Raw genomic sequence first — 24,691 nt, 5'->3', positions numbered from 1 at the left:
GTTGCTGTTGTTTTGCTTTAGTTCACAATTGCAAGTGCTTACTCATGATGTCACTTTTTTCCATATAGCTTGTGCAGCACCACCACTCCCTTCACTTCCTTAAAGCTTCCATTTCTATATCTGTCAATGATATTCTCGTGTCATTCGGGTTCTTTTTATTTGCTTGTGCATTTAATAAGCAAACAGAGTTTCTGTCATAAGTGATAAACCCTTCTCATACTTTCTCAGCTGTAAAAACTTGTTCTTTTCTTCAAACCTCCCCACCTTCTATTTGTGTCAAAAATTTCAAGGCCTGATAACTCTTCTGCCTTAACAGTTCTTCTGTTCCCTTTAGGGTAGATGAAATATTTCAAGTACTTGGTGTACTTACAGGGACTTACTGTTCTAGAAAATAACACATAATTTGTTAACAGTGAATTCCACAAATATTTATCAAGGCATTCTGTCAGGCCTTCAGAAGGTAACAAAAAGAAGATAAAGTCATTCCCTTTATTGTTAAAAATTGGGGGAAGGGGAGCCTAGGTGGCTCAGTTAGTTAAGCATCTGACTTTGGCTCAGGTCATGATCTTATGGTTCATGAGTTCAAGCCCTGCTTTGGGCTCTGTGCTGACAGCTCAGGGCCCGGAGCCTGCTTTGGATTCTGTGTCTCCCTCTTTCTCTGCTCTTCCCCCCGCTCATGCTCTGTCCCTCTCCTTCAAAAATAAATAAACATTAAAAAAAATAATAAAGTAGTCCCCTTGGGTTGCCTGGGTGGCTCAGATGGTTACGTGTCTGACTCTTGATTTCACCTCAGGTCTTTATCTCAGGGTTGTGAGTTCAAGCCCTGCATTATGCTCTGCTGGATGTGAAGCCTACTTAAAAAAAAAAAAAAAAAAAAAAAAAAAAAAAAATTAATAAAGAATAAAGTAGTCCCTTAACAAAAAAGAAAAAAAAAAGTAAACCCTTAACATTTGCGACCTATAGCTTCATATTCTTCTAGAATAAAATGTTTTGTATTTTTGGTTTACAGATGTACATGAAGCTCAGAAAATAAAATTCAGTCATCAGCTATACCATTTTGTGTATGTTAACATAGGCTCTAAATTTTAACAATTGGCCAGGCAACAGAAAAAAAAATCTGAATATAGCATTGTACCAAGTCAATTCAATGCTCACCACTTGAAGCATATTTTATTTTTGAAAATTAGTGTAGCCTTGCAGTACAATCTTGCAGCAATTATTATTTTGTATTGGCTATTACATTAAGGGCTATATGGGATAGTAAAGTGAAGGTTGTCCTTGCAATTGAGGAAATTAAGTCTCATTGAGGAGGGAGTATCTTTTCTTGAATGTTTCCTCTTCAGCAAATTCACATACTCAAACTAGTCATGTGCACAAGAAAACTCAGGATTAACGTGGCAAAGAGAAGGTGTCAGAGATGATCAGGATTGTCCCTTCAGGACCAACTTTCCCTCCCTCAGTGTTAAATATTTAATTGAAGTCCTAGACTATGGATGTGACAGATAATATTTATGCATTCACTATATATATGGGAGCTATTTCATTTGTGAGCAGTACTTTCTCCATGTTTGCTTGAAGTGCTTTGTTTTAGCTCTGAAGGGCCACTTTAATCCATTTCCTCTGACCTCAGGGGTTCTCAAGACTTACAGAAGAGTTTCTGTCAGGCCACATTAGGAAAAAATGTCTACTTTTTGGCTTCACTTTTTCAGGATTTATAGTTAATGTCATTTTTTTTGAGACCAGGTCAGGAAGAGATTTCTTCTTCTATTAAAATAAAATTCTATTAAAATAAAAAGGGCCACTTAGGTAGGCTGCTAATTTTTTTAATAAATCCACAGATGTCTTACTAGTGGCCAAAATAAATACCTTCTCTGAGTCTTGGTTTCCTTGTCCATCATGCAGGGATGATAATACCTATATTATAAGCTAGTATTCTCCCAGGATGTATTTGGAGAATGTCAATATAAGGTTGTAGAGAGGATAACAGCATACATTTGGGAGTTTACTATTTGCCAGGCACTGTGCTAAAAGATTCCAAGCATTAACATAGTTAATACAGGTTAGAGTGTGAAAATGCCAAGCACAATGCCTGGCATATAATATGTGGTAAATATTAATTCCCATTTACCTTCCTCTCCATTTTAACTTCACATTTAATTTACATCCAGACAACTATCTAGCCTAATATTTCTCAAAGTTGACTGTCCATTATAAATGGCTGGGGAGCTTGGTAAAAAATTCCAGGCTCTACCCCCAAACCAGTTAAATTAGACACTAAGGTACAGACATATTTGAGAATCATGGATAACCTTTCCTTGGACTCAAGGGAGGGAATACCCACTCCCTTCCCAGTTTTGTTAAATTTATTCAGAAATATATTGCCTTATAACATTCAGGTATTATAAAGGACTGGGCATATAGTAGGGTCTCAGCACCTCTGCTCCATATTTTGACCCCTGGAGTCTTGCAGGATGTAATTAGCCTGATTCCACAAATGAATTAAGTACTTGAAGGTCATCATCCTATCCCTCCCCTCAACACCCTCCCCTCCCCCACCAACCTGGCTATATACATATTCCTTCAATGTTCCTTATCCATTGTGAATGCAAATAAACAAGATTCATTATGCTTATATTTTTCCTAAAGTCAGGTGCTCCAAACTGAACACTGTAACGTCCAAATAACAGAATAGAAAGAACAGAATGGGATTTTTTTTTTTTTTTTAAGAGAGAGAGCACATGATTAGGGGAAAGGGGCAGAGAGAGAATCTCAAGCAGGATCCATGCTCCGTGAGGAGCCTGATGCAGGGCTTGATCTCATGACCATGAGATCATGACCTGAGTGGAAATCAAGAGTCAGATGCTCAACCGACTGAGCCACCCAGGTGCCCTGAATAGGATTATTACTGCTTATATTCTGCATAGTATATTTCTTTGAATGGATCTTAAGAGAACATTAGCTTTTGGGGCAGCAATATTACCCTTTCACTCCTAATAAGATTAAAATTTACCAAACCCTTAAATTTTAAAGTATTCCTGTGCTGCTGAATTAGGTTTTTTCATGTTACACTTTATTTTTTATTTTATTTTTTTTTAAGTTTATTTATTTTGAGAATGAGAGAAAGCGCAAGCAGGGGAAGGGCAGAGAAAGAGGAAAGAACAAGAATCCCAAGCTCCACGCTATCAGCACAGAGCCTGACGCACCAAACCCATGAACCACGAGAACATGACCTGAGCTGAATTCGGACGCCTAACTGACTGAGCCACCCAGGCACCCCATTCATGTTACGCTTTATTGAAGTTTGTTTCCAACAGTTTACATGTATCTATATTAATTTTTATTCTATTAAATTAGTCTAATTCTTTTAACCTATTTGCATTTGGAGGATCATTAATTATTTCTAATGAGTAATTTTACCCCCTAATTTCACGTCATTTACAAATCTGGTCTGTAGCCAGGTCACTGTTGAAGTTCTCCCAGAAAGCTTCCTTTCAGAGTGAGGCAGTATCTTTAGGATCTTTGTACAAACTATGGATCTACCTACTCCCTTCTCCCCCTCCCCCCCCCCCCCCCCCCACCGCCCACCACACATACATTTTAACTTTCTCCTAGGGCATCAGCAAGCACACTTGGTACCTCTTCAGAAATCAGGTAATTAATTAGCCCCCTCCATGCTTAGGGATGAGAAAGTGTGCCATTCCTCCCAGATGCAGTCCTAATAACTGATACACTTTGTCTTTCAAATTCCCCTGTCAAAAAAGGAAACAACTTCTTAGTAATCTTTTTACTTTCACTCTTTTTTTTTTTAATGGCAGTATTACTATTTTGATATTACTGTTTCAACTGTGGGTTTGAAACTTTTCAAATCAAAAAGCTGGAGAAATATTTAAAATGTTGTACAGCTTATTTTCATCAGTTGTCAAAAATAGAAAAAATATATTACAAAAGTACACAAATAAAAGTAAAATTGATAATCTTGATCAATTTCCATCAAGGTAATAATAATACTCATATTTAAAGATTGTTTTCTAATTGGAGACTATAGGAGGCAAGTAGGAAGCACATATTATTGTGAAGAGTTACCAGTGATGTTGGGTTACTTCCTACAGCTCTGGATAGACCCAATTAGGATGCTGCCCCAAAATAACCACTTAACCTAGAAACTTAAAACTTATTTTGAGATTCATGAACTCCTCTACAAAATTCTAGAAATATGAGCCTTCTTATTCAGGGCTTGATTTCAGCACACATTTCTTGAGGTCCACTAATAGAGTAAAGGTTTGCATTGCAGAATCAGCCACGGCAACTGGATGCATGATTCCATACATGTAAGCCTTTGAATGTGTGACAGTAACTTCATTTCCAAGTCTTCATGTCTTTAAGATTCAACCTCTGATTCTAGAATTCATGGCAGTTTAGTATTGGGAAATGAGTGTGTTCTCCATTTGCTTTCTAGTCAGCATACATATCCAGCTTGAATCCATTTGCGTTTTCTTGACCATATTAATAGTGGCTAACATTGAGTGACAGATATTTAATCTTTACCACCTCACTATTGTTTTTGCCTTAGCCCTCTCTCTTTGCTCATTTAAGTCACCAAAGATGTTACCTAAAAGTAGTTTTCTTCTGTTTTTGGAATTTGTCATTGTTTTCTTTATTAAAGTATAATTTACATACAGCACAAGAATGTTCATAGCAGTTTTATAACAGCTCAAAACTAGACACAAACCAATGTCCATCACAAGTGAATGAATAAATTATGGTGTATTCATACAATGGAACATGACTCAGCAACAAGAAGGAACAAACTACTGATCATGCAACAATTTCAGAATCATTGGTCAATGAAAGATGTTAGACAAGAGAGTGCATACTATGTAATTCCATATATGTGAAGTTGGATAGCATGGAAAACTTATCTATGGTGGTAGAAATCCAAAGAGTGGTTGCCTCAGGGTTAGTAATGAGAAAGAAACATGAGCCAACTGTTGGGTGATAGTAATGCTGGATTCGGCTGATGATAACACAGATGTATCTATTTGTCAAAACTTGTCAAGTTGTACAATCAAGATCCATGCATTTTAGTGTAAGTTATAACCTCATTAAATAACAGACTTAAAATTATTGTCATCAATTCAAAAAATGGAATTCTATTTGCCCATTTCTGCTATTTTTACTTTTCTTCAGTGCTTAAATACAAGTTGTTGACTCTACTTGTATGACTTTGTTTGCAAGTTCTTTTTTTTTTTTTTTCAACGTTTTTTATTTATTTTTGGGACAGAGAGAGACAGAGCATGAACGGGGGAGGGGCAGAGAGAGAGGGAGACACAGAATCGGAAACAGGCTCCAGGCTCCGAGCCATCAGCCCAGAGCCTGACGCGGGGCTCGAACTCACGGACCGCGAGATCGTGACCTGGCTGAAGTCGGACGCTTAACCGACTGCGCCATCCAGGCGCCCCCCTTGTTTGCAAGTTCTTATTGCTGTATAATTTCATTTCTAATCCCAATTTTAGGATTACTTTTTTTTTTTTTTTTTTTTTTTTTTGGTTACTTTACACCTTCAATTCTGGGCAAAAGTTGATCTCTCTAGAGATTTCCTTAACATACAAACTAAGAGGTTGTCATCCTCTAGTCACTGAAGAAGTTGAATCTGCTCATATTGACCTGTAAGTAGTACTCATATACTTATTCAATAATAATCTCCGTTTTTCCCTTTTCATTTCTGCAAATTTAGATGTCTACAAGATGATTCTCTGACCTTCTTTACTTGGACCCTTCTCTCTGACTCCAGCTTCAACTTACCAGTCTCTATTACCCTAACACAGCAGATTGTGAAGGGTGGCCCCCAGAAAAGCAGCGTGAGACTCACCTGAATCTTGTTAGAAATGCAAATACAAGAACCCCACTCCTTCTTTATAGACTCAAACTCTGGAAGTAGAGTCTAGCAACTGTAGTTTAACTAGCAATCCAGGTAATTCTGATGCATACTAATGTTTGGGAATCATTGCCCTAAACCCCATTGCTGTTCTTGCTTTATCTCTTAGTTTCCTGAATTCAGTTCTCATTATAAAAACAAAACAAGGGGGGCGTGGGTGGTTCAGTTGGTTCCACGACTGACTCTGGCTCAGGTCATGGTCTCGCAGTTTGAGTTTGAGCCCCGTGTTGGACTCTGTGCTGCCAATTCAGAGCCTGAAGCCTGCTTCAAATTCTGTCTCTCCTTCTCTCTCTGCCCTCTCCCTCTCACACACTCTCTCTTGCTTTCAAAAAATAAACAAACATTAAAAAAGTTTAAAAACAAAACAAGATATTTACCTATATTCTTAATGACATTTGAGTTCTCTACCCTACGGAGTCACAATTTGAGCCTCAGGTATCTAATTCTGCTCCAAGTACACACCTCTGTCTTCAAAGTCTTCTCAGCAGATTGTTAGAAATATCAGAAATTTCCATGTATGCTCTCATTTTACATGTGTAATCCTACAGTTTTTGTATCACTATCCCCATATGATAGGGAAATAGAAGCTTAGCAAATTTAAGTGTATTAATTTAGATATAAGTAACACAGGTTGTATTCAGTTAGGATTCCTTATTTCAAGCTAGGGCACATCTCACCATATTGCAGCAACCTGTAATTTTAGCATAAATACATTTAAATCCTAATTAAGTATAAATAGGTTAGCTTTAATATTCCCAATCTATTCATGAATGGCTTTCAAAAGGGATGCATTTATTTACCTTTATATATCTGTTCATTTATCTTTGTATATGTTAAATAATACAGGTTTTCTAAGCTCCATCAGATTATAACTGTTTCCTGTATTTAAAAATACAATTCTTGATACTTACTGTCTGAATTAAACTGCTTGGTTTTACTTTCCTTCAGAAGAACAGAGTTAGCCAAAGTAGTTCAAACGTTTTAATATCTTTCTGGAACTTGTTGAGATGTAGACAGAACTGTCATTATCACTATGAAACGCAAAGAATGTGTATTTATTGAGGTTTGAGTCAATTGGGTGATTACTTATAACAGCACTTCATACTTAATTGTTATCCTCTTAACCAAGCTCTAACTTCTCTTAGCACAATAAGGAGTTGTGTTTAGAGGAGTCTAGTACATGGTAGTCTAGGTGCTTGTTGTAATCAATCATTTTAAGTAATGGTCAAACTTCTTCAAGTTTACTCTGAGGTCAATTTTGATGAATTCTCTCCAATTAGCTATTAAAAGCATAGATTTCATGTAACTAATTTTTAAAAATTATTTTATAAAGTCTTTAAAATAATATTATGTGAAAAAAAATGTGGTGAAGCATCTTATTTTAGTGCCAGCAAAACATTTTTTTCCTATGAACTGGAAATACCATATATCTAAAATCATTTAGAAGTAACTGGAACAAAGGCACCTGGCTGGCTGAGTCAGAAGAGCATGTGATTCTTGATCTCAGGGTTGTGAGTTCGAGCCCCACAGTGGGTGTACAGATTACTCAAAAATAAAATCTTTTAAAAAAAGTAACTGGAACATAGTGGTCAAGTATTATTACTATGTCCCATTGTTTTGTATCTTTTTCATGTTATTCAAATTGTATCCTACACGGTCCAATTCAACTCTCCTTTCTTTCACTTACTGCTCCATTATTTATGGATGTCTTTCATCTTTGAACTTCTATACACTTACAGTTTTATAACAGAATTTGACATTGATTTTATGTTGTCTGCACTACAGTCTATTTCATGTAGGTAAATCTTAGCATAAAAATAATAAAAATTATCAAGTCAGCTTTTATTTACTGAAAGCCATTGGGATGAACACTTTGCAAATATTTCATCTTCCTAACAGTTCTGTAACTTAAGTTTTATTATATTCATTCCATATTTGAGGAGCTTATGGCTCAGAGAAGACAAGTGACCTGCTCAAACTGAACTGCCTGTATGTGGCACAACTGAGACATGAAGCCAGAACTGTCCGATTCCAATGTATGCTCTTTACCCAGTATACTACAGAAATATAGTTTCCCAGTTCTCTACAGAAATAGGGTCAATAGGAAGAGATTTATATGAGGAAATGGCTCATGTGATTAGGGAGGTCTACTGAGCAGTGTCACAATCTGCCACATGCAAGCTGGAAACCCAGGAAAGCTGAGTGATGTAGTATAATTCCAGTCTGAGTCCTAAGGCCTAAGAACCAAGTGAGCTGATGGTGTAAAGACCAGTCAAAGGCAGTAGAAGACTCATGTCCTAGCTCAAGTACTCAGGGAGGAAGCAAAAGAGGCAAATTCCTCCTTTTCTCTACCTTTTTGTTCTATCTAGGCCCTCAACGGACTGGATGATGCCCACCCATGTTGGGAAGGGCAATCTACTTTCTTGAGTCCACCAATTCAAATGCTAATTCCACAAACACCCTCACAGACACATTCAGAAATAATATTTAGTCTGGGCACCCCCTGGCCCAGTCAAATCGACACATAAAATTACCTATCACACTCAGCATACAAAGGTATGAGGTCATTCAGGTCACAGACTTTGTCTCTGATTTCTCTAATGATTGAGGAAAGCAACACTATATAATCTTGTTTTTTGGCTAAATATTATCATGGGAGGCATCATAACTAAATGAGCTTGTCTGAGAAAATTTTAATTTTGTAACAGTGATAGCTTAAGTATAATAAAGATTATGATTCAATTCTAATAGTATACACAGCATAAAACATACGTTGAAAATTCATGCCACAGTTGTTTTATGAATGTATGGTATATAAAATTATGATAAATATTCTCTTCAGAGCAGTTTAAATTTTTTTTTTCCAGGGCAGTTTTAACTTTAACCTAAAAGGCTGACAAACTAGTCAGATTATCATTAAAATTTTTTTTTTAACGTTTTTTTTTTTTTTTATTTTTGGGACAGAGAGAGACAGAGCACGAACTGGGGAGGGGCAGAGAGAGAGGGAGACACAGAATCGGAAGCAGGCTCCAGGCTCTGAGCCATCAGCCCAGAGCCCAACGTGGGGCTCGAACTCACGGAGCATGAGATCGTGACCTGAGCTGAAGTCGGACGCTTAACCAACTGAGCCACCCAGGCGCCCCCAGATTATCATTTTAAAGACTACTTTCTCCCTCTAGTGACCAGGAATGAGAATACCATGTCGTATTCACAGGCATTTAAAAAACTGATTATTAATGTATATGTGTACTTCCCCCTATGGTGTCTGGGAAATTTGCCAGCTATTTTGATTATTACAATGGATGCAGGTGAGATTGGTATTCATTAGGGACAATAGGGATGCTAGATCCTGCAGTGTGGAGAACAGTGCCCCATATAAAGTAATTATCCAGTGTTAAACATATAGATGAAAAATATATTAATTATTATTTAAGCCTAGAGCCTAGTACCATTTTACATATGAAGACATTTTGCACTGTTTTATTTTTATTTATTTATTGTTATTTTTTAAGTAAACTCTATCCCCCACATGGGGCTTGAACTCAAGACCCTGAGATCAAGAGTTGCATATTCTACTAGCTGAGCCAGCCAGGCACACCCCTCACCTCCCTGCACTGTGTTAAACACTGCATTTTTTGAAAGCAACTTATTTCATCTACTCTTAAACACTGCTTGTAAGATACATCGTTATCTAACACTAAGAATGAAAACAATTGCCAGTTAAACTCTGACACAAAGCTTTCTAATGCTTATAATTTTTATTTTATCCACAATCAACAGAGTGAAAAGGCAACCTATAGAATGGGAGAAAATATTTGCAAACCATGTATCTGAAAAGGTTAATCTCCAAAATATATAAGGAACTAGTGATTCTATAGGTATAGCCACCTAACTACTTCATCATGTCATTTAGTACAGGCATGCCCAACCATTTATAAATTAAAATAGATATTTTAAGAATTATTTCCCTTTTGTTTTTCCTTGATATTACAACCAAGATGTTATATTAATTTTAAAAAAATTGGGGTTCCTGGCTGGCCCAGTCAGAAGAGTATGTGACTGACTGTTGATCTAGGGGGTCATGAGTTTGAGTCCCACGTTGGGTGTAGAGATGACTTAAACTAAAAAAATAAATTTAAATGATGGTACACTATTTGTGAATTTCAAGAAAGAAAAAAGGAGTTATAAAATATTCATTATAAGGAATGTTTTTCTTCTAATTTTTTTTAAAGTTTATTCACTTTTGAGAGATAGAGACAGGGTATGAGTGGTGGAGGGGCAAAGAGGGAGACACAGAATCCGAAGCAGGCTCCAGGCTCTGAGCTGTCAGCATAGAGCCTGATGCGGGGCTCAAACTCATGAACCATGAGATCATGAGCTGAGCCAAAGTTGGATGCTCAACCAACTGAGCCACCCAGGCACCCCAGAATGTTTTCTATTCTTCTAGAAAGTTTCCTACAAGCTCAATTTGGTTGCCCCTGTCTCAATAATTCTGCTGTTCCCATGGCTGGGTTCATGGGTCCCATACCTGGTGTAATGCTCTGCTGTGCCATCTTCAAAGTCTCAATAAATTTTGAACAAGGAGCCCCACATTTGTACTTTGCACCAGGCTTGCATATGACATAGTGGTCTTGACCGCAACCAACAGAAATAATCATCTCTGGCTTTGAAGTAACACATCTTTACATTTTCAAAGTGCTTTCACATCTGTTATCTTTTTTGATCTTCACAATTAAGCAGTTAGAAAAGGAGAGAAAGTGGTAGAGAAGATACACCTTGAAGTCAGAATAGGCTTCAGCACAAATCTAGACTCTGCAGTAATCTTAAACTAGTGATATAATTTCTCTCATCTTCCCCTTCCTTTTCTGTAAAATAGCAGTACCACCTGTCATATGAAAGTTGATGTGATAATTATGTAAAATAACATAAAGCACATGGTAGACACTGAATAAGTTTTTCTCCTTTTAGCTCTTCTCTGTCCCCCAACTCCCAATTTGCAAAATACAAAAATTGAAACTAAGAAGTTTAAATGATCTGTTAAACGTGTTAATCTGGGTCCTCTGAAGAGCAGAGGTCAAGCTGGGATTAAATGTGCAAAGATATTACTAGGGGAAATGACTGTGAGTGAAATGGGGAGGGGCCCAGAAAAAAGATGGAAGAAACTTTTGACCAGGAAGCAAGTCTGACTGAATGAAAAGAAGAGCAAGAGAAAGTTGGGTGAAGTGGTCTAGACTCCTGTCATCCAGGGAAGATTCACGAGGCCATTGAGGAGTCCTTGAGTCAGCCCGGGTCAGTGGTCAGCTGAGTCCCGCAGTTTTTAGGAATGGTTTTACCTTATGTATTCTAGCCACACTCAGTCTTGGCTGGAGCAGCTCATAGGAGGTATGGCCTGAATGCAAGCAAAGCAGGCTACAGATTTCAGGGTACAGCATTCAGGCCCTTGGACGTTATTCTTCCTGTATTTGGAGGGCTGTAAGGTGCATCTTCATGGCCACCACATTAATCTCCACACTGAGATGGTGCCAGAGCCAGAGGCAATTTGCCAATTAATATATGTCTTACCACGAGTGAGTTAACTTTCTGTGATTCCTGTGTCCTTGTTTATGAAGTTAAATGTATTAAAATGCCTAATGCAACCTTGACTCTTACCTGCAAGAAATTCAATTAGCTCGGCATCTTCTTTGAATGTGAAGTTAGTTGTTCTTCAGCCATTGTTTTCCCAAAAAGTAGGACGGCTTTCTGTTGGAATTGGCAAGTCTACCTGGCTCTGGACACATGGAGTCTGTCTGCTAAGGATGCCTTCGTCCTGTCTGAGGAAGAGAAACATTTCCATAGAATGCCTCTGTTGCTGCTCAACTCAACTCTGGGCTTTGGAGCCCAGGAGAGGTGACCCATTCAGTCAGAGAGCCATAACTCCTTCCATACATTAAGGGTCATTTAGGGGAAATTGTTTGAAAATCAAGTATCTTTTGGCCGTAATGGTCCATGAAATAATTATTTTTTTATTTTTAATTTTTCCATGAAATAAGTTTTAAAGACAAGAAGGAAAAAACACATGGAGATGGGGGTGAGGGTGGAGGAAAGAAAGCAACTTATAAGGAACGTTCACCTATGTAGAGTGTTGACCCACTACTCTGAGAAGTGAATAAAGATGGGTTGGGTGATCTTATTATTCCCATTTTTTTTTAAAGTAGGCTCTACAACCAACGTGAGGCTTGAGCTCACTACCCCGAGACCAAGAGTTACGTGCTCCTCTGGCTGAGCCAGCCAGGTGCCCCTTATTCTTCCCATTTACGAAATGTGGAAATGAGATTTTAAAAAGTCAAACCACTTGCCCAAATTTCCATTGCTCGTTAAGGCAGAGCTGGAACTCCAGCCCATATCTTTTGCCCTCCTCTAGTAAGACTAGGTCTACACAATACCAATAAAAAAAACAAATGAACACAGGGAATGTTACATTTGATGGATGGAGAACTGCTGACGTAGGGCACTGAATCGTGAATTCCTGTTTCTCCTTTTATTTTTATTTTTTATTTTTTTTAATAATTTTTTTTTAACGTTTATTTATTTTTGAGACAGGGAGAGACAGCATGAACGGGGGAGGGTCAGAGAGAGAGGGAGACACAGAATCTGCAACAGGCTCTGAGCTGTCAGCACAGAGCCTGATGCAGGGCTCGAACTCACGGACCGCGAGATCATGACCTGAGCCGAAGTCGGATGCTTAACCGACTGAGCCACCCAGGGGCCCCCCTGTTTCTCCTTTTAGTAACTGGGTGCTTCCCCAACAATTGTTAGTATTTTTCTGGATGGGCAGAGGGGAATAGGAAGATAAGATTTAACACTAAATTGAGATGGTCATATGGTCTTATTTCTAAGAAAGTACCTTTGCATTTTATACATTGTGTAGAACTGCAGGACGATATAATGAATGAGTGCACGGTTCTTGAGTCAGATTACCTGGTTTCAGCTTGTGGCTCTATATTGCTGCTGTATGACCTTGGATAAGCAACTCAGTTTCTCTTTGCTTGAGTTCCTTCTGAGGTAATGTAAAATGGAGGTCATAATATTATTACCTCACAGGGTTGTTCTGAGGATTAAAAGAGATAGCACATTTAGAAGACACTAAATAAATGTAGGCCAAAATGAATATAGAACCAGAAACCATGTCGCTCTGAAAAAAGAAAAAAACTTGCTGTTCAAGAGCAATAACAGTTGATGTTTCCTAAGTTTTCCAGTGTTTACTATATACTTTAGTAAAGTCATTCCTGTTTGACTATATTAATTTATTTTTTAACTTTTGTTAAAGTCCGTGTCCTGTGGCAAATGTACCTTCTAGTTTTTCACGACATTTTCTACAAATGCTTTTTCATACAATCATGTTACTGATATATCTTTTTCTCTGTAGTGAGGTTTATTGCCAATTGCCATTAGGACAGTCTCTGTTGTGTACCAAAAAATCCTATATTCTAATATGCAAATCAAATGATTCCTATTTATAATACATATATCTACTCAACTCAAAATGAAATGCTAGCAGAGTCATATTATTCACTTTGGTAAAACCTTTTAAAATTTACATTTAAATCAAATCATCACAGGGGCGCCTGGGTGGCTCAGTCGGTTAAGCATCCGACTTCAGCTCAGGTCACGATCTCACGCTCTGTGAGTTCGAGCCCCGCGTTGGGCTCTGGGCTGATGGCTCAGAGCCTGGAGCCTGCTTCCGATTCTGTGTCTCCCTCTCTCTCTGCTCCTCCCCCGTTCATGCTCTGTCTCTCTGTGTCTCAAAAATAAAAAAAAAACGTTAAAAAAATTTTAAATAAAAAAAAATAAAAATAAAAAAAATAAATCAAATCATCACATTTCATTAAAATGTTCAATGAGATAGTCACTGTAGATGCCAAGGATGAAGCCACTATACAGCCATCCTTGTCCAGCTGGGATGAGGAGACTGATCTGCATAAAGCAACCAAGAGAGTCAAAGACAGAAGGTAAGTACTAAATTGGGTGGCAAAGGTCACAGAGCTATAGGACTGTCAGAATGATAAGGGAAGGTTATGCGTAGGAGATAGGAGGAGGCAATTTGCCAATTAATATATGTCTTACCACGAGTGAGTTAACTTTCTGTGATTCCTGTGTCCTTGTTTATGAAATTAAATGCATTAAAATGCCTAATGCAATCTTCCTGAGATAGGCTTGAATGGAGTTTCAAGAATGGGCAGGCTATTATTAGTGGAAAATGATCGCAATGACAAGAACAATCAAAGCTATGGACAGGGACGTTTCAAGTAGTGGAGGTAAAAATCTTTCTAAAAATTTGGTATATACAACAAGAGAAAAAAGTTCACAGGTAGTAGCCTCAGGTAATTTTATAATTTTCTGTTGCAAATAGCAAATTCTTTCTTCTATGGCAAAGGAACTTTCATTCAGCATTTGCTCTTCTCTGCTTCTTGGCTCAGGTTATAATCCTAAAGAATTAATCCTCCCACAGTACAAAGACTCTTTAAGAAAGGAAACAAGGCAGAATAGTGTCAAAGAGTGACTCAAAGTCACAAAGTCACTTAATGACAGCACATTGCTTACTAATTGATTTCACCCCACAGAGGCAAAATAGGATTTATTAAAAGAGGAAAAAAAAGGAGAGAAAAATCATTGTAGTCTGAGAAGAGTGAATCTTGTTTGCACAATTTTTGTGGGATATCTGATTAGTTGACAGCAGTCAATTTGGACAGTCTGTCCTTGAGTAGGCTGACTAGGGGTACAAAAATATCTTAATTGTTTAAGAATTCTCTTGCAAACCTTTGTGAGCTAAACTATGAAGCTGCAGGGCAAGCTGTTTCCCTTTAATGTCAGTGTCTTTTCCATCAACACCTCATTCTTAGTTGTACTGGGTCTGCACTACTTCCCTCCAGTCTCCTACCTGCTGCTGCTTGTTTCTAAATCCGTTTCCCCACATGCTTCCTTTTCACTGGATCCTCTTCTGAGTCCTAATTTCAAAGTGATCATAATCTGGGGGTTCTGTAGTGGAGTTTCTATTACAAAGAATTATAATCAGGGGCGCCTGGGTGGCTCGGTCGGTTAAGCGTCCGACTTCCGCTCAGGTCATGATCTCCTGGTCCGTGAGTTCGAGCCCCGCGTCGGGCTCTGTGCTGACAGCTCAGAGCCTGGAGCCTGTTTCAGATTCTGTGTCTCCCTCTCTCTCTGCCCCTTCCCTGTTCACGCGCTCTCTCTGTCTCAAAAATAAATAAACGTTAAAAAAATAAAAAAAAAAGAATTATAATCATTTTTTTAATATGAATTTAAGATGTTAAACAAAACTATGCAAAATTTAAGTTTTCCTTCACTCTTGCATTTTTCTAAGGACTAACACCAGTGTTTTCATACTCCAACAAACAAAACAACACATAGCACAGTATCCACATCACTAGCAGATGAATTGTATGAGTTGACTTGAATAGACAAATTTTAAGTAAATACTTTAACATTAACATTTTAAATGTTACTTGAAATATTTTAATTTGGATAAGTAATAGTTTCAGTGCCTGCAAACAGTTGATTATTGCTTCTGCCCTGCAGTAAATTATAACAGAGGCATATTTTGGCAAGTATTTGCTGGCTTCATGCCCACATGCATTATAAAGCAGGAACTCCTTTTAGATTAGGATTACAGCCTAAGGATAAGCAACATATATTATGTACAATTGTGGAAATTAAAATCTCCTGAGATCACATCTTTTTCAGAAATGCTTAACGGCTAAATTTGCATGCTCACGCGATGTCATTTCTAAGTAAGGAAAATACATTTGCTACTTATATTAGTTAAAAGGGATGAGGAAATATTGTCCAATCACTTCATAGGTATTGGCCAAAGTACATAAACAAATTGAAATAATCATTTTGTCTTGTTAGGATGAGAGAAACTTCCCTTACAATTGCTCCTAATTTTTTAAATCATCGCTTAACAGAGCAACACTTTTCTTAAAAATCAAACTCTGCTCATATTAATTCTTTGATAATAGTCACGAATCTGTACATTAAAAAAGGCAGGCAGGCGCCTCGTTAGCGCAGTAGGTAGCACTCAGTCTCATAAAAAAGGCACGCAGGTGAATTGCTGACTCCTCCTTACCATCCACGAACGGCCCTCTGAGCTGATGAACTTGGACCATAACCTTTCTTACCTTTTAAGTAAATATTTTAAGAGAAAAATTAATAGCATAGGTGTCTTAGAAATACATACAGAGCCTTAGAAATGCACACTGACACAGTTCTCACATGTTCGAGTTTGGTCTGCACCCAATCACGTAAATCAAATCTTTTCCAGAGAGACGAAATTCATCTATTTTATAACACAAAGACAAAGGCATACCCTTGACTGACGTAATCATTAGGTTCAGCGAATTCTCGCGCGACGTGAAGATGCTGCCGCCGTGACGTCACCAGTTGCCATAGCAGCATCCTCCAGAGTGGAAAAGAGGGGTGGTGCGACAAGCGGATTGGGGCGGAGCGCGGCTTCTGCAGAGGACAAGGGACGCTCTGCTCCTGCGGATCTGACTTCTACCAAAATGAGCACCCTGGATGAGGGCAGCAACCCTCCTGTCGCTAAAGACTGCGGCGTAGCTACTGCCGACGATGCCCCAGGACATCCGGACCTAAACCAGTGCCGGGGCGAGGAAACCGAGGCGACCCAGGTGATGGCGGACACAGGTGAGGAGGGCAACTCGGAGACCGCCGCGGAGGCAGGCGCCCCCGAGAGCCCCGCGAGCTGTGCCCCCGTGTTCCGCGTTCGAGTTTTTGGGAGCCGCAGCCGTGTAGCGACCAAATCGGGCCAGAAAGAGGGTCTCCCTCCGACGGAAGGCTTGGCAGCAGCCTCTGCTTCAGCCTCCCCCGCGGTAGCAACCGACAATAGCCAGGAAAATGGCTGTCAGCGTAGAGAGCCGCGGGGCCCTGCTGGGGAGAAAGCTCTAGAAGCCTGTGGCGCAGGGGGGTTGGGGTCTCAGATGATGCCTGGGGCGAAGGCCAAGGAAATGACGACAAAAAAGTGCGCCGTTTCAGCGGCAACGGAAAAGGAGGGAGTAGCGGAGGAGGTGGTGGAGGAAAAGAAGGTGATGCAGAAGGAAAAAAAGGTGGTAGGAGGAGTGAAAGAGGAGTCACGGGCCAAGGCCCCGAAGATCAATAACTGCATGGATTCCCTGGAGGCCATCGATCAGGAGCTGTCAAATGTAAATGCCCAGGCTGACAGGGCCTTCCTTCAGCTGGAGCGCAAGTTTGGCCGGATGCGAAGGCTCCATATGCAGCGCAGAAGTTTCATTATCCAAAATATCCCAGGTTTCTGGGTCACTGCCTTTCGGAACCACCCCCAGCTGTCACCTATGATCAGTGGCCAAGATGAAGACATGATGAGGTACATGATCAATTTGGAGGTGGAGGAGCTTAAACACCCCAGAGCAGGCTGCAAATTCAAGTTCATCTTTCAGAGCAACCCCTATTTCCGAAATGAGGGGCTCGTCAAAGAATATGAGCGCAGATCCTCTGGCCGGGTGGTGTCTCTTTCCACTCCAATCCGCTGGCACAGGGGCCAAGACCCCCAGTCACATATCCACAGGAATCGGGAAGGAAACACTATCCCCAGTTTCTTCAACTGGTTCTCAGATCACAGCCTTCTAGAATTCGACAGGATTGCTGAGATTATCAAAGCAGAACTGTGGCCCAATCCCCTACAGTACTACCTGATGGGCGAAGGGCCTCGCCGAGGAATTCGAGACCCAGCAAGGCAGCCCGTGGAGAGCCCCAGGTCCTTCAGGTTCCAGTCTGGCTAAGCGCTGCCCTTGTGAGAAGCTCCTGCACAAGTCTCCCACCACCTCCCCTTGAACCTTTGCTTAGCCAACAGCATGCAGTCTTCTATCTGCTTTCTCTTCACACTGAACTATTTTGTCCTTTGGTTCTCCTAAATCTTCAACAGTCATTTGCAAGATTGACTCTTACATGTTTGTGTCCCTCTTCCTCTGGACCTTCATGCTCTTCTGTATCCTGTTACATGTTCAAGTGCATGGCGTTGCACTGCTTCTGTGCCAAGCACATGATGCTGTAGATAGGCACTGCCTTCCTTTGCATGCCTTGGGTCCTGTCTATGACCATGGTCTTCTCCTAGTTTTTTAAGTGGTTCTCCACCACAAAGAAGCTTGCAGTACCTTTGCAAATAACTAGCTGGACTTCATACTTTATGCTGACTGTCCTCCTGATAACCATGTATTCTATGGCAAATTCTTTGAGTTTCACCGCTGCAAGATGAAACTACTCTAGATGATGCCAACCATCAACACAAACTGGACATTTCTAGCTACCACTAACTGGTTCCCAGCTGCCTTCCTGGGCCTGTGCTATCCACCCTGCTGGCTATCTGGCAGAATAAGGGGGCTAGTGGGTGGCTACAAGGCATGAGTGAGGTAACAGATGAGAGGTTTTCAGTGTTATTGCATCTTCTTTTCACTCTGCTTTGTGACCAGGTACTGGTGAGTATGAGGGTTGGTGCTATGGCCCACACAAACCTGTTCTCACCCTTCTGGATGAGCTTTGCATAGGCACCATTGCCTGCCTCCTCAGCAACTGACCGTGGACTTAAGCTCCCAGGCAGCACACAGGGAACTCTGCCTCAATCCCCTTGTGCCATCAAATGGTTACCTATAAACCTAATTGGCTGTGGGGCAGGTTGCACAGTCATATGTGATAGTGCCCAAAGCAAGGCTGGAAGGGGTTCACTTCCAGCAGTTAGCCTTTCTGAGCTGGAGTCAACAAACCACCCTTAATCAGATAGTTTTGTTAGGTATCCCCTTCTCTAACTCCTGCACTCATTCTGAGCATGATAAAGTTGCCAGGGTGGGGGCACCGAGGGAAAGGTGTTCCTGGTGTGTGTGGCCTGTTCTGCATCTTTTTGTCTCTTTCCACCCCCACCCCCTTGTTCTCTCCCCCACTTCCCTCTCCTCTGAAGCAGACAGGAAACAAAACTGGCAAAGCGGGCTTTTTGTTTAATTTTCTCTACCCTTGATGGTGTCCAAAGAGAGAAAGGTACTGTACAATAGACTCCACATGTCTTCTTGTGTTCTTCTGCCCTCAAGCCTCCACCCTACTTCCTTTAGTAAGGTCTAAAAGTTTCAAAGGGAGACCTGTAGGTTATTTAGTTATGAGCAGTGTTCTTTTGGGCCAATTTGACAACCCCACCTTTTCCCTGTCCACTTACCAAAATCTGTGTGTTTCTTGAGTTTAGTTAGAGAAGCAGGGAGGAAAGACAGAAGGGCCTCACAGTGATGGATTCAAGGCAGATGCAGAGAAGGTTGTGATGTAAAGCGGCCAAACTTAGTTTCACTCCACTTTCCTAAACATGGAAATTTTGGTGGGAGTGGCCTTGACCACTTAGAAATAACCCCAAGGCAGCATTTTGAGGGTCACCTCTATTCTCTGTACTATTTTATTACTGCTCGCATGGCCCAGGGGCCTCCATCCTGTTGTCTGGCCTTCTTGGCTTTCAGGCTTCAGTTTCCCTATTTCCTTCCCTGCTTCTCTCCCAACAGATGAGGGAGCAGGCTGCAGTGTACATTGTGGGAGATGCCAAAGTTCCTCCCTGGGGATGTGTGGAGTTTGTTTGGATTTCCAGGACAGGTTCCAGTAGGTGGGACAGCAGTGTATCAGGGCTGTTACTTGGGTGGTATATGGCAATGGTAAGGACTACCTGCTTTCTCCTTTTTGAAGGCCTTGCCCTAAGTTCCATGAGTGCTTGGGAGGTCTGGGTACAGCAGTGGGGAGGGTGCTCTAGGCTGCGGGAAGTGAGAGCCCAGAAACCAAAATGAACCAAGTAGTCTCGGAACGGCACAGGAAGGATGAACCCTGCAGCTTTGGGAATGGAGGGAGAGGCCCCCGAAGCTTTTCCTAGGAGAGGTGGGAGAATCAAAGTGGTTGATGTTTAAAAAGGATACTTAGAGGAGTTTTCCCTAACTCCCTTGAATTCACCAGTAGATTTTTGTCTAAAATGCAAAAATGCAAGTCTGGATGTTTTCTCTCTGTTATTATAGGAGTGATCTTTTCTGTATAGAAGATTAATGGTATATGCTCATTATTTCACTGTGTTTGAGTAAAATCCTATTAATTCCTTTCTCTATTTTTGCTTGCTGGCGAAATTGACATTTACAGGCCTGCTTTTTGCTTATAATTGAGAATATGTGCAAAAATATCAAACTTGTTTCCTGTGCAGTATGAAACCTGTGAATATTCGTTAATATATCAGCTTGTTCTGGTCTGTCTTCATATATAGCTCTATTCTTAGAAATATAATTTGAATGTGATCCTTGAAATTTTGCAAATTGTTGCTGTGTCTTGTGAAAATAATTTCAAAAAGAAAACCAATTCTTTTGTCTTGATATTTCTTGCCCTAATAGTAATGTTGTACTTGAATTTTATGTTCCTAACCAGTGTAAGTATTTGTAGAATTGCTCTGTCAAAGTAAACAAGGATCGTTAAGTACTTTATTAGTCTTCTTCTGTGTGCTCAAAGGAAAAATAAAAGTCTGTCACTCTGCTGTATTTCTTATTTTCACCAAAAAAATAACAATAAAGTTCTGTGTGTCTAGGCTAATGAAAGGTTGGGAAATGATTAAAGTTATCAAGTTGTCACCATAAGCATTGTCCTGAAGCTTTATAAAAAAAAAAGCCACAGAATTTCTAAGATTTTTTTTACTAGGAAAATGGTAAATAAGAAGCCTAACTAACTGGATGCTCATGGACTTAATTTTTCCTTGTTCAAGCAGTGTGGTTTTGGAGGGTAATTGAAGCACCACTGAATTTTCAGTGGAAAGCTTTTTTTTTTTTTTTTTTTTTTTTTTGCTTTTTAAGTTTTTAATTCCAGTTAACATACAGTGTTATATTAGTTTCAGGTATGCACTATATTGTATATGTATGTGATTGAACAACTCCATATATCACCCAGTGCTGATCACAAGTGCAGTACTTAATTTCCATCATTTATTTAACCCATCCTCCCACCCACCATTGGTAATCATCACTTGTTCTCTATAAGAGTCTGTTTCTTGATTTGTCTCTTTTTTTTTACCCCCTTTGCTTGTTTTATTCCTTAAATTTCACATATGAGTGAAATAATGGTATTTGTCTTTCTCTGACTCAATTTCACTTACTGTAAAACTATTTTTTTTAATTTTTTTTTTAATGTTTTATTTATTCTTGAAAGAGAGAGAGAGAGACAGCATGAGTGAGGGAGGGGCAGAGAGAGAGAGGGACACAGAATCCAAAGCAGACTCCAGGCTCTGAGCTGTCAACACAGAGCCCGATGTGGGGCTCAAACTCACGAGCCGTCAGATCATGACCTGAGCCGAAGTTAGATGCTCAACCAACTGAGCCGCCCTGGTGTCCCATGGAAAGCTATTCTTAATACACCATTCTTATTTGCTATATTTATGTTAACCGATTCTTAGTGAGCTTAAGATAGACTTTGGAAAAATTAATCATTGTGTATTCTGTTAGGTGCTTCTTAATTTCTTTGCTACTACAGTGTGGTGCTTTAAAAAGAAAGAATAACAAAATTGTTACTGACATATAGTGTCTAGAAACAAATGATCTCAGACATCCCAATCTCAATTACCAGTAATGTTTCGCTGTTCAGCAGCTATTACATGAAGGTTTGGGAAATAAATACTTCTGCATTCTCTGGAGTTGAGAGGGCTATGGATATTGCAAGGTTTGTGAAAATGAATGACCAAATATTTTTAGCCATCTAAACAAAAATTTGACATAAATGGCCCAGAATTACTACTAAATAGACTTGCTAATTCTTGGTGCAATTCATACTTGGAAGTTTTACTTGATATAGTTTTTCTAGGCCTGGAGGAGTTTTAAGTTTTAGAGAGCTAACTCTATATCCATCTTAAACCTAAATTTTCCTTTAGTGTGTTCATTTTATCTTTAATTCAGTGATTGATTTTTTTTCTGCATTGTCAATCACCTCTTTTCAAGCATTATCTCTTTTATCCTGTTCTGGACATAGTTGGAAAATAGTATTTTTGTTGCTCTTGGTTTATTATCAGCTTTAACCAGTAGTATTCCTCTTGCCAGTAGGTTGGTGCCACTCATTTGTTAGATTATCATGATTTCTGTTCTGTTTAATAAAATTAGACTCAATTAGACATTATGTAGGTTTCACTTACCAGGTAACTGGTTTGCTCCTATATCACTGCTCCATTTCTTTTCACTGCCTTTTCTTTCTCAGTTCTAAACCCAAATTGTCCCTTATGCAGACCTCCACATCAGTTGAGAGGTTTTCTTGTCCTCTCTTCACCGAAGAAGTATCATTTGGTCTGCTCAGGCCATATTGCCCTGATCGTAAGGTCATACTTCATAATTTCCCTGCACCCCACATAACAGAATCTCCTTGGGCATTCTTGTCCATTTCTGGGTATTCAGCTTAGACCAGACAATAACAAAAGGCTTCTCTAACTTTCCTTACTCAGGGTCCCTTCACATTACTCCTGTTGCTACCGCTTCTTTATCTCTAGTTTCTGTAATCAGTTTTAAATAAAAACAAACAAAAATTACCTGGATTCTTATTGAATTCCCTGCTCCACAGAGTCACAGTTTGAGGCTTGGATACCGGATTTGCATCAGATACACCTCCTCTGGTTTGACAATCTCAAGAAATCTGAGTTCTGTCAGGTACATACATTTGTGTTCTCATGTTACTTTCATAATCCTGACACAAGTTTTACTATCTTTAGAGTAAAGAAAAGTTGAAGTAACAACAACAAAATGAAGTAAGTGTGCCTAAAATGCAAGTCATACAGACGTATTTTTTATTTCTAGCCTAGAGTATCTTTCACTGTTACCACAGCCATCTAAATTTGGCATAAAACAAAACAAAACCTGATTTACATGAATAATCAGGACTTGTTAAACGTTATTCTTAATCCATTCGTGAATGGTCCTTTGAAAAGGGGTACTTTATTCAGATTAAAACCCTACTGAAATTTACATATGCAATCTTGGTGATTGCTGCAAAAATGAATGAAATTAGGTTTGTTGCCTTCCTTAAAGGGAGTAAATGCACCAGAAGGATTTTAAATATTATACTTCTGGAATTTAGTTGCTAGGAACTCTAAAGAAATGTTACATTTTTATTAAATTTAGAGAATGAGTATTTTTTAATTGATCCAACACGGTGATTGGTTTTAACAGGAATTTTGTAATTTATTTCTTCTTTAATTTTTAAGATTTTGTTTTTAATTTTAAAAACATGGGCTCACATGGCCCCAAGATCAAGAATCTCATGCTCTACCCACTGGGCCAGCCAGGCGCCCCATTCTTCTCTTTATTAAACTTTATTAAGCCTTTTTTTAAACCAAGAAAGTGCCAAGGCCAAACTACCAAGAAAGTAAAATAAAGTGTTTTTTTATTTAAGACTCTGGGAACAGGTGCATGGTAAAAGAACCTATCAAGCAGACTATGTGATATAATTGCCATTCCAAGTAATGACCCAGCTTCTCTCAGTAGGCATAGAGATCTCATGTCCCGTTAAGTTTACTTGGAGCAGTTTTCATGATTCCTTTTCCATTTTGGTTTCCTCAGCACCAGAGGGAAATTTGTTAAGTATTCAAAGTGAACATTTGAACTTGAATATAAAGAAAGGGTAGACCCGCTTACTGATGACTTTAGTGTATGTGGCTTCCAAGAAGAGTAGACTTCATTATACATTTTAGGACTCCTGTGATTCTTGGTTCTCTACTCTCCCAGGTAAGTTCTATGTTATAGATCTTTGCTTTTGTTTGTTTTGTTTTGAAAGTGAACATGAGCAGGGGAATGGCGGAGGAAGAGTGAAAGAGAATCTTAAGTAAGCTTCATACCCAGTGTGGAGCCTGATGCTGGACTCGATCTCACGACCTTGAGATCAGGGCCTGAGCTGAAATCTAGAGTCAGATGCTTCACTGACTGGGCCAGCTGGTACCCCACAGATCTTGTTTTAATATTTTTTACTAGCTTATGTTACTTTAGGCCAGAGTCTGTGTTCTTCATTTCTAATCCCAGCATGGTGTGACTGTGAAATTGAAGTGTGATTTTAGACTAAGAATTTGTCCCAATCTACATCTAATGTTGGAAGACTTTTGTCAGTCAACTAAAGGCATGAATTTTGGGGTGAAAGTTGGGCTCATGTACAGACTGTTCCTTAGTAACAAAATTTTTGAGCAAGTATGTTAATTTAACCTCTGTCAATTTCAATGTCCTTATCTATAAAATTTTAATAATTATACACCTTGTATGGTTGCTGTAAGGAATAAATAACGAAGATGAAGTAACCTGCTGAAGAGTTAGCACTCATTACCATTATTTTTTTTTTTAACCATTATTTCTGAGGATGACTCTAGAGACCAACAAGAGACACCTTTTTGCATTCACCCTATGGACTAGACCAGGCCCAAGGATTTTCAAGGGCAGCACAGGGGGTGAGTTAACTCTTGAAAATATCCCAGTCTTTAACTAATCTGGAAGTCAATTCTTACGATAACCTTGTTCTCAAGAGCCTGAGAAGAGGTAAGGGAATGTCATTGTAACATTTAAGGAGAAGCTATCTATCCATGTGATTCTAACGTAGAGTCAAGGTTATTATTTCCAAAGAGATAGTCTGACATTCCATTTTATGGTTATATAAAATAACCATATAGATTTGATTTTCATTCAAGCCAGTTCAATTGTGTGTATACATGTGTTTATA

General features: G+C 39.3%; 1 protein-coding gene and 1 long non-coding RNA gene across 5 annotated transcripts; one reads left to right on the top strand and one right to left on the bottom strand.

The window, feature by feature from the left end:
• Positions 1 to 3,048: 3,048 nt before the first annotated feature.
• LOC131514732 (uncharacterized) lies at positions 3,049 to 16,316 on the bottom strand. Of its 4 annotated transcripts, XR_009263247.1 has the most exons (5): positions 14,853 to 15,147; positions 12,893 to 13,022; positions 11,585 to 11,745; positions 6,847 to 6,966; positions 3,049 to 3,749 (listed from the first exon to the last, which is right to left on the bottom strand). It is a non-coding gene; the product is annotated as an uncharacterized LOC131514732 (long non-coding RNA). The 4 variants fall into 4 exon arrangements; XR_009263249.1 differs by lacking the exons at positions 6,847 to 6,966; positions 14,853 to 15,147 and adding an exon at positions 16,205 to 16,316; XR_009263246.1 differs by lacking the exon at positions 6,847 to 6,966 and having other exon boundaries at positions 14,853 to 15,141.
• Positions 16,317 to 16,392: 76 nt separating this feature from the next.
• TSPYL4 (TSPY like 4) lies at positions 16,393 to 20,502 on the top strand. The gene has a single exon (XM_058735032.1). The coding sequence runs from the start codon at positions 16,495 to 16,497 to the stop codon at positions 17,746 to 17,748; it is 1,254 nt and encodes a 417-aa protein (XP_058591015.1). The 5' UTR covers positions 16,393 to 16,494; the 3' UTR covers positions 17,749 to 20,502.
• Positions 20,503 to 24,691: the final 4,189 nt, after the last annotated feature.

This window comes from Neofelis nebulosa, chromosome 6 (assembly GCF_028018385.1).
Source record: "Neofelis nebulosa isolate mNeoNeb1 chromosome 6, mNeoNeb1.pri, whole genome shotgun sequence".
In the NCBI taxonomy this organism is placed as follows: Eukaryota; Metazoa; Chordata; class Mammalia; order Carnivora; family Felidae; genus Neofelis; species Neofelis nebulosa.
The sequence above is the reverse complement of the archived record's forward strand: the minus strand, read 5'-3'. Positions and strand labels throughout refer to the sequence as shown.

What these genes read in the sequence shown, in the direction of transcription:
- TSPYL4 (XM_058735032.1), top strand. Translation starts at nt 16,495, where the DNA reads ATGAGCACCCTGGATGAGGGCAGCAACCCTCCTGTCGCTAAAGACTGC.